This window comes from Osmerus mordax, chromosome 14, assembly GCF_038355195.1.
Source record: "Osmerus mordax isolate fOsmMor3 chromosome 14, fOsmMor3.pri, whole genome shotgun sequence".
NCBI lineage: Eukaryota > Metazoa > Chordata > Actinopteri > Osmeriformes > Osmeridae > Osmerus > Osmerus mordax.
Window position 1 is genome coordinate 2672219 of NC_090063.1, and position 15494 is coordinate 2687712.

Sequence of the window (15494 nt, forward strand, 5' to 3'; positions counted from 1 at the left end):
CTAGCTGCTCTCGGAGGAAGTGGGCGGAGCAGTGGAAGACGACCTCCGCCGTGACACGGATTGTGAGCGCTCAGGGCTGTGTTTGTCGTACGGCTGGAGCTGCACCTCCAGGAAGTCCCTGTGCTGCTGGCTGATGACCTGGCTGATGAGGCCGGGGAGGGCCTGGAGGTTCCCCAGCAGCGTCTCCAGCTTGGTTTCCAGGAGGGCAATTCTCTTCTCCATGTCCTCCCCTCTCTCGTTCAGGTCTGAGATGAGGTCATACATGATGTTCTGAGTCTAGAGCAGAGGGGAGAACACACACTCAAGAGTCCGAAAGAGGAACACAAGACTGACTTGGGCATGGGCACTAAAGATTTCTTTACTTGTGAAGTGATTCATCTGTCAATATGATCAATTGACCACAACATGATGAATCTGTCTCCAAAACACCTTAATTACAATGAAACAGTCCACCTAAGCAAATACAAACAGTAACAGATCATTTACAGTGGTAAGTCTTTGGACACTTATAGTGTAGATTGCACTATTTAATTTGATTTGAGATTTCATTTAGGAATTCACAACAAAGATGACATATATCAAAGCATGTAAATGTAATGTACTAACTCAATATCAAGAAAAAACTATCAATCTTTTGCTGAAATGATGCATTTCCCTAGGATGTGATATACATTATCAAACATTGAGGTGGCACACTTCAGAGGAGGTGGAGTGAGGACTTTTGGGTAGTAGGTGATGAGGTATTGTTCAAGCAGGAGAGTAATCACAGGCATCCTGGGGCTAAAGCTATTCATCTCTTACCTTGTCCTCGGCTCATTTGGGGGAAGAAATAATGGGCTGGGTTGCCTCTTTGAATCACAGTGATCAACGAAGGGCCAAAGCAACACTGACAGCTAGTCAAGCTATAACTAGGGCAGATGCATTTCACTGTGTTGCATCACAAACACACCCTCATCCCTTCTTAGGATCAGAGTGCTAATTAATTTACAAGGTCAATCAATAAAAGGAGGATGGATGTGTTTAGAGGTGCTTCCGCTGCACTGGGCATCTTGACAGTCCATGAAATGAGGAAAACAGAATTTATGCTGGCCTTGGAATTTATAATATGAGACTCTATGCCAATAACAAGCTGTAACATTATTATCTATAGAGGTGTCATGGCCAAAACATTTGAGCTTCCACAGCTAAGAACCCATTGGTGAAAAGCCCCATAGACACATTTAAATAATTGGATAATTAGAGTTAACAGCGAGGGTACTGTAAACATGAAGTACTTATCTGCTCCTAATAGAGTTGATATAGACAGATATGCGTATACTGAGGAACAGAATGCTGATGTGAGCAATAATGCATTGATATGGACTGTGGGTGTTTAGACTGATATGCTACAATAATGTATGGAAAACACCAACCAGAGTAATAGATAGAGGACACAAAAATAAATAAATAATAATGTGCGGTGCTGTGTTTTTTCCACTTAAAAAAAGAAGATGCATAAAACATGTTTTTTGTTGCTGTTTTGGCTGGGTTAAGTATGAAGCATTACTTATTTCTCCTTCAAGCAGATAAGGGGGACACAGTGACATCTAAACTATTTCCCTTAGCTTTGCAGAGGCTATGCAGATGCCAAAGATATTTTAAGCTCCATTATTAACCCTCATCTATCCACAGGGATCTGACTGGAATGATTAATGCTATACTGCCCCCTGATGGCAAGAGCCACTTACGACAATGATTAAAGAGGGACTGATCGGGTATGGGAATGAGTCATCTTACTCAATGTCACAGCCCTATGTAACAATTTTACAGCACAGGGTGAACTGGGTGATATTAACTAACCTCTCCCTCTCTCTCCCTCTCTCTCCCCCCCCCCTCTCTCTCTCTCTCTCTCTCTCTCTCTCTCTCTCTCTCTCTCTCTCTCTCTCTCTCTCTCTCTCTCTCTCTCTCTCTCTCTCTCTCTCTCTCTCTCTCTCTCTCTCTCTCTCTCTCTCTCTCTCTCTCTCTCTCTCTCTCTCTCTCTCTCTCTCTCTCTCTCTCTCTCTCTCTCTCTCTCTCCCTCCCTCTCTCCCTCTCTCCCTCCCTCCCTCCCTCCCTCCCTCCCTCTCTCTCTTCTTTGTCTCCACTTCTGGCTGAATTATCCCATCCCAGCGTGGCTCCCTACCTAGGTTGCTGGTTCTGCAGCTTCAGGCTGGCAAACTGTCTGGTCCTTCCCATAGGTTTGTCAACTATTGTTTAGAGCATCGCAAGACCACTACAAAATAAAAAAGGACAAGCTTAAAAAAAGGACAAGCTGGAAAAATTGGTGTCTAGTATGTTTAAAACAATGTTGGTAATACAAAATCAAGTGTGAAAGGGCAGTTGGAGGTTAGTGATAAAGTACAGACAGGAGATGTACTGGTATTTCATAACACAAATGAGAAAAGGTCAAGAATGAACATAATTTTGGACCAACATTGCAAGGATTTGTAGGTTGCCAGGTAACCATTATGAGTTCAAAGCTGTCTTGTTAAAATGGCCCCATGAACGCCTGTCTGTTTATTTGACACCTGTAGACTTTGTTAACATTAAAAGGTGGTAATTTTAAAGAACTTCAAGTGAGTTGAAAACCACATGCAGCAATTTATGTCACTTATCCCAAAAGAATAGGAAGATATTTGTCTATTCCAAAAACGGTAATACAGATGATTTTCATATGTAAGAGTAAAACTCAATTTGTGACAATTGTCAGTCTAGCTTACCTTTGCAAGGTCCACTAGTGAGTTTGCTTGGTCATTCAGCTTGCGTTGCTCCATTTTAACACTTCTCAATCTGAACACAAGACCATTCAGAACCCGATAAATGTTTCTATCAATAAGGCAAATAGGCTTTAACACATCTGTGCACACACAAGGCATACACACGGAGAGCACTCTCAGGACATGCACAAGATGTGTGTAGAGAATGCAGGAATTTGCATGGGTCAGTTTGATTGGTTGAGCTGCATGCAAGAAGGGACCAGGGGCAGAGAGAGGAGAAGGGTGAAAGCTGCCAAGAGGGAGAATGGGACAATCACTACATCCTGAAATAACTCCAAGGACTCACAATGACTGAAATGGGATTTCACTGACTTACTATATGGTGTAAACAGATTAAAATGTGAGGTTTTATAACTGTGACCAGTACATTTGTTCGGTTAAAGGGCATTCTAAAGGACTCCTCTGTGGTCCTGGTAGAGATTGCTCCATTTGACTGTAGGAATTATTCAACTTCTCAAAAGCCTATTTACAAATTCCCCTGAATATATGGCAGACAAACAGTATGTGTAGATCCAAAAGACACCATGGTTGAAGAAACACATTTAAAAAGAGATTATTAAGAGACCAAAAGAGACAGATCTAATAGGGTTTCTCTTGTTTTTATACACCTTCCCAAACTATTTTATAACTGAGCTTGCATGTCTTACATACAAAATACATGTTTTTTCTGAGAAATTGAAAAACTAGAATAATATATCGCTGGTTCGATGTCTCTATATTATTGATGCAGACCAGTAAAAAAAAAAAAACGTTACTTCAATAGTCTGAATTATAGTAATCAATCTATACAGCGGGCCTAAGTAATTCACAACTCCTGTTTAATTGGGCTAGCAAAGCAAGTGCCCCCCCCCAAACACACACACACACACACACTCTGGGCATTTAGAAACAGCAACTGTGCAGTATTCTGGACAACAGTTCAGTTCTCAACATATCTTGGTGCTGTTTTTCTGCAATCACCCATGCATGCTAAATCACATCTGAGGCAATGCTCAGAGCAAGCAGAAAGTACCTGGGAAAAAACCCTGGAGGTCATACATTGTCGATGGCATAAAGAGAACAAGGCTCTGTAACTTATGCCCTCTATCTTCAATGGACTTGGAGTCATCAACTTTAATTGGACTGTGTGAATGTGATAGCATTTGGTTGTGTGGATCCAGGCTGAGAATACAATCGGGGTTTCTAAGGACCCTATGCTAATCGGCCCAGACTAATCCACTCTCATGCAGTGGAGTGTTGATGTTAGCATTCCCAACAGGCAAAAGTGTAACTGAGATGGCACACTACACCAACAGGGGGCACTATAGGAGACACTAACTAAAACACAGGCAAAGAGAGATGAAGCCCTGACTGGTGACTGAGCAGCCATAGACTTTTCAATAAGCACATTCTAAAACAAGAAGACAATATAATAAAAAAATACATCCTTTATTTTATGTAGAATATGAAACATAAGTTGTTCTAGAATGGGTGAAGCATAGGTAAAATTTAAGAACCAGCATCTTAAGCAGTGTCTTTTCAGCAGAGATGTAAGACCTGAAGGAATTCTGCATTTCACGGTTGGATGACCAATAGCTGTTAGGTGGCATTGATGAACAGGGTGTGCTAGGGTCCGAATGTGGAATGCACTTTCGTCCCTCTCACACTCAATGTTATCTGTCCTTCCTCCTCTGTGATTCAATGTTCCAGTGTAGCCCTAATTTTCAATGGTCGCTTTCAATCTGCTCAGATTTTCATCAGGAAAAAAACAGCTATGCTAAGATTTTCAATACCCCTGTGAATCAGTTGAGACCCATGTTTACCTCACTGAGGGAAGGGTAATACAACATTTTCTTTAGGCTGATGTACACGGGGTGCTCAGTTTTGACTCTGTCCTGCTTATCTGACCTACTGTTCTCGGCTACAGAGATTTGTGCTGAGTAGAGGACAGGGAAGCTCATGCTGTGTCCGTAAGCACAACACTTCTCAGTTTAAAGTCAGGAGGGCTCTCACAGGCATACCTTGACATTTCCCTCGAAGTTCATGTACCTGTTATCATAGTCCCGAAGCAACCATGCACCTATTGTCTTTCCTGCTAGCCCCCCCCCCACACACCCACCACCACCTTGCCCTCCTCTTCCATCATTCCTCGCTCTGCTATGGGGGAGCTGTGATACTGTACTTTAGCTAAGGTAACAAATGAGGAGAACAAACAGTAGCCTGGCTAAATGATCTCAGACCCTCTCAGACATATCATCAGAGATACTTTGACCAGCTTGTTTTATGCAGCTTTTGTGCCAGTTGTTTAAAATGGCATATAATTTTTCAGAAGATCTACTGAAACCAATTACAACATGTAGCATGGTGAACTCCTCACGTGCTCCTGAGAGGACTAACTCATATCAACAACAAAGACACCTGTGAATCAAACATGACTACCAACAATGGGAGCCAACACATAATCACCCCTGTCTGTTATTGAGTCATTCAAGAGAGAAATGGAGAAGATGTGGTTGCAAATGTAGTTACACGCGTAACAATGGTTCCACAAGCCGAAAGATGACCCCCAGCCCTGGTTGATGAGAGCATGATTGAAAGGGGCGTGGGAGGGGGTAAACATGACCTGGGGAGATATATGATCCACCAAGCCCATAGCGGTGTTGCTCTCCTGGGGGAGTGCTAGTGGTCATCCTTCAGTCAGCGAAAGCACCGTTCATTGAGGGAGTTTAATCAGCGCTTTTCTGATTAAAAATCAAGTTCTCATCACATCCATGCAACAATGGAAAGAAAAACACCCTCCATCACCGATAATTGAAATTCAGGTTAGGAAAAGTTTGTGTCAACAATGTTGTATGGTTCTTTCCAGAAGGAGACTAATAGGGATGCTGTATGTACATATTGTTGTAGGAGTATAATGATGTCAGACCATCAAGTGCTGAATTGTGTAATCTGAAAATACAACCATAGATATTTTATGTATTTAGTTCGAATCATTAGGCTATTGAATCAGTTTAAATGATAGAGCAAAAACTGTAATTAATTAATTACATTAATTGGAAGATTCTTGACAAATGACCTTTTCTGCATGCTGATGTTGCATGAAGTTACATTGCTTTTCATGTCAAAGCATAATGTTGGGATGTTATGAATTTCACTTATCATATGAGGGAGTGTAATTTTTAGTCACATCATTGAGTTGAAAGACAAGCTCTCATTTGCATGCACACAACATCTGTAGCTACATGTGAGGCGAAGACTTACTTTCGAGCTCTATTGCATTGTGTTGATACAAACCGGAAAAAGGAAACATAAAATAGACAAATGAATTAATACAACATCAGAAGAAACGTGTCCAGATGGCAACATCAGTCTGCTGGAGCCTGAGTGCTGCAGCTCTCATCCCACTGCTGCACTGCCAGCCTCGATCACATCAACCAGGCTTCGAAAAATCCTACTAACATTAATATCCTCAATCGCAGCAGCAAGAGCAGTAATGGTATATCACCATCTCTGCGTGCCTTTAGGCACTGCCAGCCTCTCTCGCCTACACACAGACAGGTAATCACCTCCAGTCCTCTGTGATATTGTAACACTGTGGTCCAGTGAAGTGCTGCGTTCCAGAGGTCCTAATCATTCCCCTCCAGACTGGACCTGCTTATCAGACACATAGTAAGTCGGGCCAAGTTCCTTGATCAAATCCCCTGAGCAGGAAACCACAGAGAACATACTCTTGAGTCTAACATGCACCCCAGTTTAGGGCGAGAGCAAGAGACAGAGAGAGAGAGAAAGAGAGAGACCAAAGAGCGTTCTGAACTTCCTCTTCCTCCGACTATTTCCTACTTACAACTCCTTACAGAGTTGTAAACAGCTATCCTGCCTTTTTTGTGTTATCACTGTTGATTCAGCATCGACCAGCAGACGAGGCAAGGCAATATTTGATTTGACATGTGTGCTACTGCCTCCAGACAGGTCACTGAGCCCTGACTAACCCCCCGCCCCTCCTTCTCTCTTCTTGAATGGAAGGACACACCAACTGCAAGGCAAGCCCTCTCTGTGGCCAATGACTGGGAACCAGAACACAGATGAAACTGCCTGCTTAACTACCCCCGCAGCTCAAGCCTGAGTCGGCACTTAACACACAATTGGTCAAAAACACGGCAGCATCTCTCAATAAATAGCCCAGCTGCACATTGAGCTCTTATACAGAAGTGGATCTGGATGTGATACAACACTATGTCCTTGCAGAGAGGACTAGAATTATCTTTCCTAATGCAGAATATGTCTCTTTATAGATTCTTTCCTTAGGTCTGCAGGCTTTCCATTCTTAGGCTGTTCAAGTGAGATGGGGGTTGACATGAAATGTCACTACCACAAATAGCCTGAATGCAGTAGTAAGGCCATAATAATCCTAACACATCAGACTTCATCGGATTGCAGCAGCAGACAATACTCCCAAACTGCGTGCCGCTACCAAATATCTAAACTCTCAGTCTTTCTCATAATAATAGAAACAATATTAATGAGCAAATGAATGTCGAACACGGGAGACCACACAGACTTGTGAACACACATAAAACATGGATTTTCACTAGAACATCTATACAAAGGAGCTTTTTAAAATAATTTCTTACTAATTCAGTGTAACTGTCAATCACTTTCAAGAGAGGAAGTAATAAAGGACCTTGTAATTGGGTTGAGGCAAGTTAAAAGAATGGAGTAACTAAAATCAATACACGTTTTAGAGCCTGAGTGCACTGGCGGTTGTTCCCTGGAGACTCCCTAAGAGAGTGCCTGACAGGTACCAGTCTGATCATGTGGAGGGAAATGGAGAAGCTAGATATGTCAGACCCCGAGGTCAGTGTGATTTCTGTCTGAAGCTGGAGGCACACAAGGACGCAGAGAAGACATTGTGACATGGAATAGAACTGGCAGCTTTTTAAAGAGAAGATGGGGGGGGGGGGGTAGAGAGTGATAAAGAGCGAAAGGTGGTGGTAGGGAAAGGGAGAGGGGAGATTGATAGCATGAGAGAGAGATAGTAAAAGAGAAAGGGAGAAAGAGAGAGAGCGAAAGGGAGAGGGTGATTACTGCTGTGACCTTCCTGTAACTGCTGAGAAGACTATATATATAGTCAGAGATATAGTCTAGAGAAAAAGAAACAGTTTAAACTTTGAAATAAAGTATAGGCCCTGCCCGCAACATCTGTAATAGCTTTCATTGGCTTTCAAGGCTCTATTTATACAAGACTGCACATACACAACGACTAGATATGTACATGGGGATGAATGGTGGTTCCCCATACACGACAATATCTCAGTCAGGTGAGAAGACAAACAATAAAAGTAATTCCTGAAATACAAACGTAAAACCTTTGCTACAGGTGTCAAACAATTCAGATATCTGGTTCTTATTAAAAAAAAGTGGGACGTATTGAAAAACATCAACCAAACCCAGTTATGGACAGGTTTAGGGGTTATTGGGGGTGGAACCTACTGATGGATAGCTTGGAGGAACTTCCTCTGGTGCTTTCTGACTCTGGCATGGTCCATCTTCCTTACTAGTTTGGTGTTCTTATAGATGAGCCACGTCTCCCTGAGTACGTTTGCAGCTGTGTTTTTCACCTGCAACAAAAGGACAAGAACAGGGTGGCGTTCACAAGCACAGGACAGCACTCCATCATATTCAGTATTCCTACAATGTAAATTGCAAGGGGAATAAAACCTTATTATTGACTTACTCTTTTTGTCAGCTGTGTGTCCATCATAAAATTGTGGACATGTTTTTCAGCTTTGGTTAATTCCAGCTTCTTTGCAACCACAGCTACCACCAAAGCTGTGCAACCGGCACCCTGGGAAATAACACGGACATGAGTGGATACAAAACTTACTGCACCATATTTCTGTGAAGAGCTCTAACACTGGAATAACCATTGGACTTGAAATCATAAAACAAACAAAGCAAAAGGTGTCAAAGTCATATCCTCTGATGTGAAATCCTCTGGATAGACAAATCTATGAAATGATTGAGGGTCGAAAAGGATCTTATCAGTAGAATCTTCTCTGAATACATTTATAACATATTGCAAACTCACCTATACATTCATTTAAAAGAGATAATATAATCTATTATAACAAGCATGATGAACATTAACAACCTGTAAGAAGTGGAGTTTGGTGAACTTTTAGAAATTGAGAATTATCAAAGCAACGTCAGGAGGCGCCCCCTTGTCACGCCAGAGCCTTCTGCAGCTGGTGCTGGCTGCCGCGCTCGGCATCCCCAGAATATAAGGACAATAGGCTGCGTCTCGTTTAGGGTTTCAGTACAGTAAAAACATAAACAGTAAGTGGCTGTAAGTGTATGGTCCGGTCCAAAGTCTTGATTTTGTTTCTAGTTCAGTCCGAGCCTTGTTTAATCTATGTATTGTTCCAGACCTTGGATAGTTTTCATATTCCCAGTTTTGGATTACCTGTATTGACCTGTCTGCCCGTGTACTGATCATTGCCTGTCCGACCCTTCTAATTAAATCTGCACTTGGACCCAACCCCGTCTGGTACTCCTTACACCAGTATTAAGGGATAGGCCCACTGACATTACCTTCTGATCTAATCCGATGGGACATTGTAGCACTACAAAGCATTATGTGCTCTATGGTCACAAGAGCCTGAGTGATAACAGTCTCATTCATTCTGTACAATGCATATGGCTTCATGAATGCATGTTTAAAGCATTGTAAAGAGCACGTTCATTGAAAGCCTTCCCCATAAACACACCCAGAGGGCTAGACTCAAATACATGACTTAATGCGAGCAGCACTGGAAGAGAAAGAGTTTTTAGAGTAAAGAGTCTGAACTCACCATAATGCCAGTCAGGAGACACACTCCTTTTCCACAGTATGTATTGGGGACCATGTCCCCGTATCCAATTGTTAGAAAAGTGATGGAGATCAACCACATGGCTCCCAGAAAGTTGCTGGTAATGTCCATGTTGTCGTGGTATCTACAGTAAAACATAACACACACATTTTGGCTGAGAAAAGGAGAGAAAGGCATATACTTGGATATGCATGTGCAAGGCACAATATTACGTCCATTCATGTGTTTTATTAATGTATGGACAATTTAGCAGCTGCTGTCCAATACAATTTTGTATTTATTTATTTAATAATGATTACAATTATTAATAATAGTAAATGATTTCACAGGAGATAAACTATGATGACCCTGACTGTTTTTGACACTGTAACACACACACACACACACACACTACACACGCGTACCACATAGAGCAGCCTTTCTCAACACGGGTCCTCAGCAACCCCCTGCCCCACATGTTTTAGATCAGGGGGGTTCAATCCTGTTCAATCCGGTCCACTGCCCTGTATGTTTTAGATGTTTCCCTGCTCCCTAACTGATTCAAATGAATGGTCGTTATTAGGGTTCTGCTGAACTAAATAGCAACCAATTCATTTGAATCAGGTGTGTTGGAGCAGGGAAACATCTAAATCATGCAGTGCAGGGGTCCCTGAGGACCAGGGTTAAGAAACACTGACATAGAAGATCTAGGGGATCAGGCTATATCTACCCACTGGCCTCACAGAAAGGAATGTTTACCCACAGCAAACCATTTGGCCTTATCTATGTTTCATGTAGTGCATGGAGCATGAAAGGCAGGTGGGAGTGCACCTTTCGCAGGCTCTGACAGTCCAGGCTGCGATGATCCACAGCGAGATGGTGAAAACCAGCAACACAGTGCCAGGGCAGATGGTCATGAGTGTCTTCATGACGAAACGCGTGTTGAAGTTGATCTTGTTGAGGGCCCCGATGCTGCGGGAAGAGGCATCGGTGAAGAGCTTGCTGTGGAGCAGCATGACGCGGGCGATGAGGTAAAGACGCAGGAACATTGGGATGGATAGGATGATGTCCACATCTGCGTCCGTCTTGGATGGCGTGTAGGAGAAGGCCAGGCGTGCAGTCCAGGTGAAGGTGTAGTTCCCTGGGATGGGGTGGATGGCGCACACCAGAATCTCCAGGCAGATGAAGAAGATGCGTTCGTACGTCATGGCTATTCTCCAGTCGTCCGCTGCATTGTCCACCATAAATAACTGCCCAAGGTAGGCACATGGAGACAGAAGCAGATTAAATGGAAGATTGTATTTGTATTTCTCTGGCACAAGAACGTAGTGTGGAACTTTGTTTGCCCTGACGTCTATTTCCAATCTTATGGAACTTTTGTGTTCAGAGGTTTTAGGTTGGATATCATTACATTTAGTCATTTAGCAGACGCTCTTATCCAGAGCGACTTACAGTAAGTACAGGGACATTCCCCCGAGGCAAGTAGGGTGAAGTGCCTTGCCCAAGGGCACAACGTCAATTTGCATTGCCGGGAATCGAACCGGCAACCTTCTGATTACTAGCCCGATTCCCTAATCGCTCAGCCACCTGACTCCCCCATAACATTAACTGTAAACCATTTTGTAATATTAAAGGGAAATGCACAAAGTTATATTTGATCGGATAATTGACATAAGGCTTTAAATGTTCCTTCAGGATTCGAACTCACTTTAACTTTTTACCCCCCAAAATTCATTTAGAATAGTTACAGTGGCTTATATATGTATTTAAAGATATCAATAAGTGAAGTGACTTGTGAAGTGGGCTGGATATTTTCAAATACAAAGCACTATCCCGATGAGAGCATCTGTCACTGCTTACTTTAGCATAGGTTTCTTAATACCTGGATACACTGACCAGAAGGTTGGATGGTCCTCTGGTGGTGGGATAGGGGGTTCACTACGCCTAATTACTCTCCTCTACCGCATCCCCTTCTCTCTCCTTCATTGTATCTCTCCTTCACTCTGTCTCTCTCCCTCTATTTTTTTCTCTATCATCTGTCCTCCCCGGCCCCTTCCATCTTTTATCCCTCAACCTCCCATCCATCTCTCTCCCTTTAATCTAAGCTGTCTGCAAGCTCCAGGATTCATGGCTCCATGCTCACACCCTGGGCCAATGCCCTAACCCACCACCATCACCACTATCTAGTCAAGTCACTTGATTGACTTGGCTTATGATCTGTAACATAAACTACTTCCATCTCCAGAGATGGCCTCCCTTCTCTTGCCTCTCCAACCCCATCCTCGATATGCCTTCTGCGGACGAATCACTATTAAATGCAATTGAGCCCACTAGCTTCTTACACAGTCGTCAAATCATTCTCCTCTCTGACACACAGTGCCGGTAGTCCTCCCCAACGGTTCACTCTCCGCACTCAATCACCTCAAGGTCTTACGGTTGTATACGGGGCCGTCACAACTGGGTGTAGATATTTAACAAAATGTTGCCGTCAGCAAATTCCCGGAAAGCTTTCTTGGTTGGCTAGATCCATTGTGACTGCAGAATCCATTCAATATAAAGGGTGGGAAGAAATGCAAATGACAAACTACATTTTGACTTAAACCCACCCCATGAAGCTTCGTGATTACATTTATAGTTTATTATTTACATTTATTTATAGAGCCATGTCTAGAGACATCTGCCCCTCAAGAGTGAGGGATAAGATTATATAAATGTTGATTTGGGCCTATTTTGTAACATAAACGAATGCTTTCAGCCTGGTTCAGGTTTTGCGTCCATAAGTGGCTTTCTAAAACTAACTGCAATTTGTGCTTTAAATAGGTCCCGTCTATCCCACACATTGTTGGACTTGACAACATAACATGATTAAAAGAAAAAAAAATATTCATGATCAATTCATCTAGAAAAAAGGAGAACATGTTTCAAATACATCACACACATCAGCCAAATGTTCTGGCACATCAGTTAAAAACACAGACATTTAAATAATTCAGAATACTCAATGGGTACAAAGAGGTTGACAAAAACTAAGTGAAGCCACACATTAGGGCTTGTTATCCTGCCAACTAACCCTATTCAGGCTAACTCTAAATTCCTAATTACAGAACAGAAATTATGGACAACTCCAGGAAGCAAAATGGGATAGATGACCTGGATTGTTATTGATATTTAGCGATAATACACTACTAAATCTTGAATCATTGAAAATATATTTTCCAGGGCCAAATCTTCAGCTCAAGGACACACTTAAAATGACAAATTTACCACCAATTTGAATTCCACAGGCCCCCTGACACTACAGATACCCACACTACACTGTCATACAAATAACATTCCACACAGAACATCCTGGATCATGACATGTGCTAACTACATGGTGATGCTATTTCAGCCAAACAACAAGATTACACTACAACCATTGACAGCATCCCAGCATACAGCATATACAGCAGCCCCCGCCATCTAATACATAATAGATGGAAAGCAGTTTGGGCTAGTTCACTTTACAGCAAGGCCGTAGCCATTGGGTCAACATTGGGGGGGACAATTTTTTTTTGTAATGATAATTTCGGACATTGTGCGTGGTTGCCTGTCGTAGCGTAGCACATTTATATTTTTATTTCAATATATTGGGGGGGACATTTTGACCAGATTTGAATGTTGGGGGGGGGTGTCCACCCCCCCCCCCCCCCCAATATATAGAATGATTACGGCCTTGCTGTACAGCACTATAGATGAATGACCCACATCCAAGTGAAGCATGATAGGAGCCATCCCACACATTAGATGCAGTCCATTCATTCATCGAAACTCTAGGTTGTATTTTCCGCTGCAGTGGAAGATCATTTAAATACCCCAGCAAGCTTGTTGTCCATATCAAATGAGCAACGTCAAGCTCACTGAAGGCACTGACATCTGTCAATAGATGGTGTAACCCTAACCAAGGACCTGCCTGTTAAGCCGTCCAAGGGAGTGTAACTTACACATGGAAACACAAGCTGTTACTCCTCTATGTGACAGACGGCCTCTTACTCACAGAGTTAGGCCATCAAAACAGAACAAGACACAATATCTTTTGTCAAGACTGAGGACAAACGTTTTTGCTCCGTATTAGAGACAATTCTCTTGGACAAAAGAAAACGTTTACAAACTTTGCTGCTTCAAAACAATGTAATTAAACATTTAAAAGTAGATTATGTAAGGGAAGCCTACTCGGTGGGTAGAACCAATTGTGGTAATGGATGACCTGAAATACAATACCAAAGAGCTCTCTATCTATGAGCATCTAATATTCCATGGCTTACACACAACTTCTAGTTATGAGGGAGAGGGAGGAAACAGGATCCTCTCTCTACAGAGAAAAAGTTGAAAATTATGTTGGCTGCATGGCAAACCACTCCAGTTTCTTTCACTGTGCATTATTGTCACATAAATGATGATCCAGGTAAAGTCATGCTAAAAACTAAATGGAAAAAGGGATGGGTGTGGGTGGGGTAAATACATAATTTTAAAGTCTTCATTGCCCTGAAAGTGGCCATTTGGGTGATCAATTACCTTAAATAGAGAAGACATTGAGGACTGGCTGTCCTAGAAATCCATCTCTCGTCAAGCCAAGAATCTTTGCATTCAGTTAGTTCAAATCTTGAGAGGGCTTCGCTGAGGGTCATTTAGACCATATGGACCACACACACATATACATTTGTACATACACACATACAAAAACGTCTTATACCAAAAGAGGCACAATGGATCTCTGAAAAGTCTTTAATGGCAAATTCTAACCGAGGCCAATCACTCTTTAAATATAGCCACCTGGCAAGATCCAGTGCCTGCACTCAAATAGTTGGCTTGTCGTCTAATAGATAAAAATACTGTTTAATCATTAAGGGAGTATTTCCCCAGCTCATCACAGTAGAGTTGCATTCCTGGGTATAATAAACAATGTCACTGCGCCAAATTTCTTTTTTGTCCATATGACTCAATTACACATATCCCTCAGGTCAGCTCTTTCCTCAGCATCTCGTCCTCCACACCTGTCTCCTATGCTGTAGGTATGGCTGGGCAGATGCTCATCCACTCTGCTTATTGGGTGGGTTACTGGTTTCACTACGCTGCTCAATACAACTAATGGAATCCAGCTCAATATTTAATCTGTGTAATGTGGAGATGGGAACATATATCTAGTCGCTGAGAATGAAATCGCTCAATCTCATTAGTGAATTAGGTTGAGAGGTTCATTCCAATTAGAAATTAATGCAATGGTTTATTTATTATATCAAAGTGAGCCTCTAAAAGGCCACCTTGCTCAGTAAATCTCAAGTCTTTGGGTGCATTTTCTTTGTATTGAAAATAGGAGGTCTTCCACAGTCACAATCTTTTGTTCACAAAAGAAAAGATGGAAGCCACCAAAAAAGCTCCAATCACATCTAATTTCCTTCAGAGAGCTCTGACTGTAAAAACACTGGCATATGAATGATCTATGCATCCATTTTTCAGATCAGACATAGTGCATTCTTTACCAAACGTGAGCAATTAATTATCCTTCCTTTCCTCAGCCCTTTGGGAGGCAGAGTATCTCTGCCCTTCAAAGACAGTTGGTTCAGTGAACACTTTGAGGTCAGCAGCCAGCGTTGTTATCTGACTCTTGTCGGGCATCTCAGGTAGAGGACAGATTTCACGGTGAGAATTGTAGAGCATCTCCTGCAGTTCCACGGTGTCTCTTGACACGCACCACCCCAGGAGGACAACACCAGTGTATAGACTGGGGCTTCGCTATCATTCAGACAGCTGGGACACATGTGGAGTTTGGATTAAATCCTCAAGTTGTCACATCTCATCTTCTCTCCCTTGGTATAATAACAAAGGGGAGGTA

General features: G+C 42.4%; 1 protein-coding gene across 1 annotated transcript in view; it reads right to left on the reverse strand.

The window, feature by feature from the left end:
* Positions 1-15494, reverse strand: part of kcnn2 (potassium calcium-activated channel subfamily N member 2) — a 28042-nt gene continuing 12548 nt past the window's right edge. The window contains exons 3-8 of the mRNA XM_067250711.1: positions 10454-10872; positions 9626-9767; positions 8509-8619; positions 8265-8392; positions 2739-2808; positions 1-276 (exon numbers count right to left, since the gene is read on the reverse strand). Coding sequence (XP_067106812.1) covers positions 1-276; positions 2739-2808; positions 8265-8392; positions 8509-8619; positions 9626-9767; positions 10454-10872 — 1146 coding nt within the window. The remainder of the gene's footprint in view (positions 277-2738; positions 2809-8264; positions 8393-8508; positions 8620-9625; positions 9768-10453; positions 10873-15494) is intronic.